Raw genomic sequence first — 4315 nt, 5'->3', positions numbered from 1 at the left:
ACAAAATCAAGTAACCTATGTGTTCTTCCAGACTATCTTCTACATGTATGCCAAATTTCATAGAGATCCCTTCAGCTGTTTATGCTACAAACTCTAACATCCATCCATCTAAACTTTCGCACTTATAACATTAGTAAGATTCTTCATTGGTTAATAGAAATACCAATTCTATAATATTCCTTTGTTTTAGGTGTGATGTACGGCTACAAGGGTCTTGTTTTGGTGTTCGGATTATTCCTAGCTTATGAGACGAGATCTGTTAAGATCCGCCAAATAAATGATTCGAGATACGTCGGGATGAGCATTTACAATGTAGTCGTGTTGTGCCTCATCACGGCTCCCGTTACACTGGTGATTGCAAGTCAGCAGGATGCCGCCTTCGCTTTTGTGTCCCTCGCTATCGTCTTTTGTTGTTTTCTCAGCATGGCTCTAATATTCATCCCAAAGGTATGTATTCCGCGTATCTGTATTACCCGTATGATACGTGTAAATTGAACACGAAACTTATTTCATTTAATACTAGGAATTATGTGCAGCCCAAAAGGTTGTTTCTTGATACGTTTCCCACCTAGCTAGTAATATAATTAAATTTAATTCTGGCACAGAGTCATAATTTTATTTAATGTGTGGAATCTTTCGTGATTCAAATAGCAAGTGTGACTCAAGTTACTGGTTGCATTTGTTTAACTGAAGTATTTATTTATTAAAAGGTAATAGAAGTAATTCGACATCCGACTGAGCGCGCTGAGAGTGGACGCGGCTCGGGCTCCGGTTCCACCCCTGCTGATGAAGAGCGGTACCGAGAACTTGTGAAAGAAAACGAAGAACTACAAAAGCTTATAGCTCAGGTACTGTGATACTTATCTTGTTTAAATTATATCCTTTACGTAATTGAATAACCTTAACACCTGATCGACCTTTTTGTAGAATTGCAATTGTTAAATCAGAATGTAACTACAATCTAGAAAATTATTGGAATTGAAGTACCAGAGGTTAGTTAGACACAAATGGCTAGGACTTCAAATGATCAAAATTCGCAGAAAGAAGAGCGCATACGCGTGTTGAAGCAGAAGTTAGCGGAGCGGGAGGCCGCAGCGGACGTGACGCAAGGTACGGGCGGCGGCGGAGGCGGAGGCGGAGGCGGCGGCGTGCTGGCCGACCTCGCCACCGCCACCTCTGACTATGGCACCTCCACCAACTACACGCGCTCCTCGCGCGCTTCCGTCTCCGATCTCGATTTCTCCGAGAGTTATCTATAAATCTCTTTGTTTCCTCACGCAAATCACCAGACATGGAATTGCGGAAAACATAGTCCCTTCTAATCCCCCTTTTTGATTCCCTTTGTCTGAATTAAGTCATACCCGTCAAAGCAACAAGTTTTAGCAGATTATAGTAATTTAATAATTCGAACTGAGTTTAAAGCTTATGATGTTTTTATGCAAGAATTTCTAAGCCTTAATTTAAAAACAATTTTTATAATTTATGTCCACGTTTAATACTAAAAAATGCCTCATTTTTATTACTTCAAAAATGTGCACAGCTTATACCTTACAAACCAAATAATCGAATATAACGAGTATGACTTTATTCAAAGTGATGTTTTTATCTAAATCTCTTTTAAATCTTAATCTTGGATTTGTTTGTTTGTGGTTTGACGAAACCCAATCCCAAATCGGGCATTGTCACTTCCCTTTACACCATTCGTCTTTAGACCTGTTATAAATTGTAAAATTGGTTGTACGATTTTTAAATTTTACGCAATAATTATAATATTTATAAAAGTTGTTATAATGTTAAATGTAAATTCAGTGATTAATAATTATTTAAGGGAATAATTAAATAAATATAATACTTTCCTAATCTGACCCCACTTTATCTTAAAAATGCACTTTATGTTTTTCTAAGGCCTAACGAACTTAATCCATTTATAGGTCCATACAAAACAAATACTAATTTTGAGTCTTCTTATCCTATTTATCCATCTTTGATATCATAGATTTTAAAATTACCATGATTTTAAATTACTTTATATACCGTAGTAAAAGTATATTTAATTCAATAAAGAAAATTTGTTAGTAAAATCATTCAAACGTATTGAACATAACACAAATAATTTTATTATTAAATTAATGTAATCATGATAAAAACTACAGTTCCTTAATCGATGAAAATAGAATCAATTGGACTTAAGGGTAAATTAGAGTAACACAATTATTAATTGAATTTTAGGCTGTACCACAAATTAATCAAAACATTCGCTTTATTCTAAATTATTCTCATTGAATTAAATTGTTATCTATTCAATAGAAATAATGTATATTTAATTATTAAGATCGAAATGAAATTTTAAAATTATCTCCCTATCCAATGATGTTCTACACCCATTGTCATCGTTTTACCTCACTCGTATTGTGATTGCACGAGAGCCCGACATCTGTAAATATCTTTAACCTATAAATTCCCACTAGACTGACTTAGAAATACTTCTAGTAATATGTGTTCTATTCATAAAGATGCTATACGATTGTAAACTTCACGTAAAGTAGCTAATTTCTTGTAAATTTTTCGTAATTTAGCCTGTTTGATACATCTGAATCTTTATAGACAACTGTTATTACTAAGATGCGCTACAACGATTTAAATTTATGCTTTTTAATATTTAAAAAAGTATATAATTGATGCAAAATGTCTTCTTATCACGTTCATAATTTATTAGCACAATTTATAAATCATTAGATAGAGTTTAGATTTATAAATCATGGGAGATTAAATCATTGCTGAATAATTTCTTGTACAAGGTTTGTGCTCGTTCACGTAGCGTATTAATTTTAATATTTCTTAATGAAAGCATTATTTTATGCTGTTTTATAAACACTTTTATTTTGTAATGTTAATTCATGCAGTCAAATCTCGTTAACACATACTTGAGCTATGTTTACAATTGTTATTTAAGACGGATAATTGTAATGTATTTAATAAAAAACATTATAAAAATTGTTTCAGTTATTAATTGGCATAAGTTTTATTTGACTAAATTTTTTTTTCATTGTGAAGAGAAAAAGATCATTGAAAATCGATAGATTTCTATCGATTAATTATAGGTATGTTTTCCGATTATAACGTAAGTAGTTATTTGGAAATTATCCGATTGCCTGTAGCCCCCTGAGTGTTGTGTTCTGTCCGATGTTTTGCATGGTCCCCTCCACTGCACTTGGTCACTGTCAGCTATGTAGTGTCACTTTTACTTGGACCTCTTTTTAAATTATTTTAATCTTCAGATCTGAAATTCGTGGAATTAAAATACTGAAATAGATATGTTATCGATTTTAAACAAAATAGATCTTTCTTAAATCTTTGTCTGGATTGAATCGTTTTCGTTATACGATTACTTTTGTTAAAAATATTATCTTTTCAATCGTTTACATTTTCTCATCTTGTTTCATTAAATATTAATTTATATATTAAACAATTCTTCAATATGCTGGGTAACGAGATTTCCTTGCATGAAAATTGTTATTCGAGTTGCGCTTATTTTTAGACATGACTTTTTTTATTACGAATGTGAAAAAATTTAAACCATCAAAATACATTCACGCGATTTAATAAAACTTATTAAATAAGTAAACTTTTTCAAGTACATTTAACTTAATTTAAATTTACCTTTATTAATATAGATGAGTATTCATATATTTATTTGCTGCTTACTAAAATATATTGTTATTTTAATTGTTTATTTTTTTATTATTTTATCCTTAAAGGTATGGCAAGCATAACAGTTGTAGTTAATTTTTTAAAGCTTTTTGAAGTATAACTAAAATGTTCTTTTTCTCTCTCGACAGATGTACAGGACGAACACGTCTAGTTGCTTGCGTGGCTCATCGATAACTGACGGTTTTAGTTATAAAAATATTCTTAATGGTTTTTTTTTCTTTCTTAAGATTAATATGAAGTGTTCTTATAAAATTAGATGATTCTTGATAACGAATTATTGAATGAAAGTATGTTTAAGTTGTCAACGAATGTCAGATTGTAAAATGAAGTTAAGGGTTAAGTTAAAATAGTATTATGTAACTTTTATTTAAAGAAGGGTATTTTAAGGTAACGTTGGTTGTTCAGTACCTATAATTATGTTTTTTTTTTTAATGTTTGTGCACTTTGTTTTGTGGCATTACAATTTAAATCATATACAGATATTTAAAAAAAAATAGCAAAATTTACAAACATCTATAATATCAGATTATGTATTTATTTACAGATTTCTTCACATACAATGTTAAAAATAAAATAATTATGATTTATTATAGATAAATGTTCT

General features: G+C 30.8%; 1 protein-coding gene across 1 annotated transcript in view; it reads left to right on the top strand.

Moving 5' to 3' along the window:
• LOC106107811 (gamma-aminobutyric acid type B receptor subunit 1) overlaps positions 1-1457 on the top strand; it is a 10188-nt gene extending 8731 nt beyond the window's left edge. The window contains exons 15-17 of the mRNA XM_013288815.1: positions 191-447; positions 711-848; positions 1041-1457. Of these exons, the coding sequence (XP_013144269.1) occupies positions 191-447; positions 711-848; positions 1041-1259 (614 nt within the window). The 3' untranslated portion in view covers positions 1260-1457. The remainder of the gene's footprint in view (positions 1-190; positions 448-710; positions 849-1040) is intronic.
• Positions 1458-4315: the final 2858 nt, after the last annotated feature.

Source organism: Papilio polytes, unplaced genomic scaffold (genome assembly GCF_000836215.1).
Source record: "Papilio polytes unplaced genomic scaffold, Ppol_1.0 DF821845.1, whole genome shotgun sequence".
Classification (NCBI taxonomy): domain Eukaryota; kingdom Metazoa; phylum Arthropoda; class Insecta; order Lepidoptera; family Papilionidae; genus Papilio; species Papilio polytes.
The sequence above is the reverse complement of the archived record's forward strand: the minus strand, read 5'-3'. Positions and strand labels throughout refer to the sequence as shown.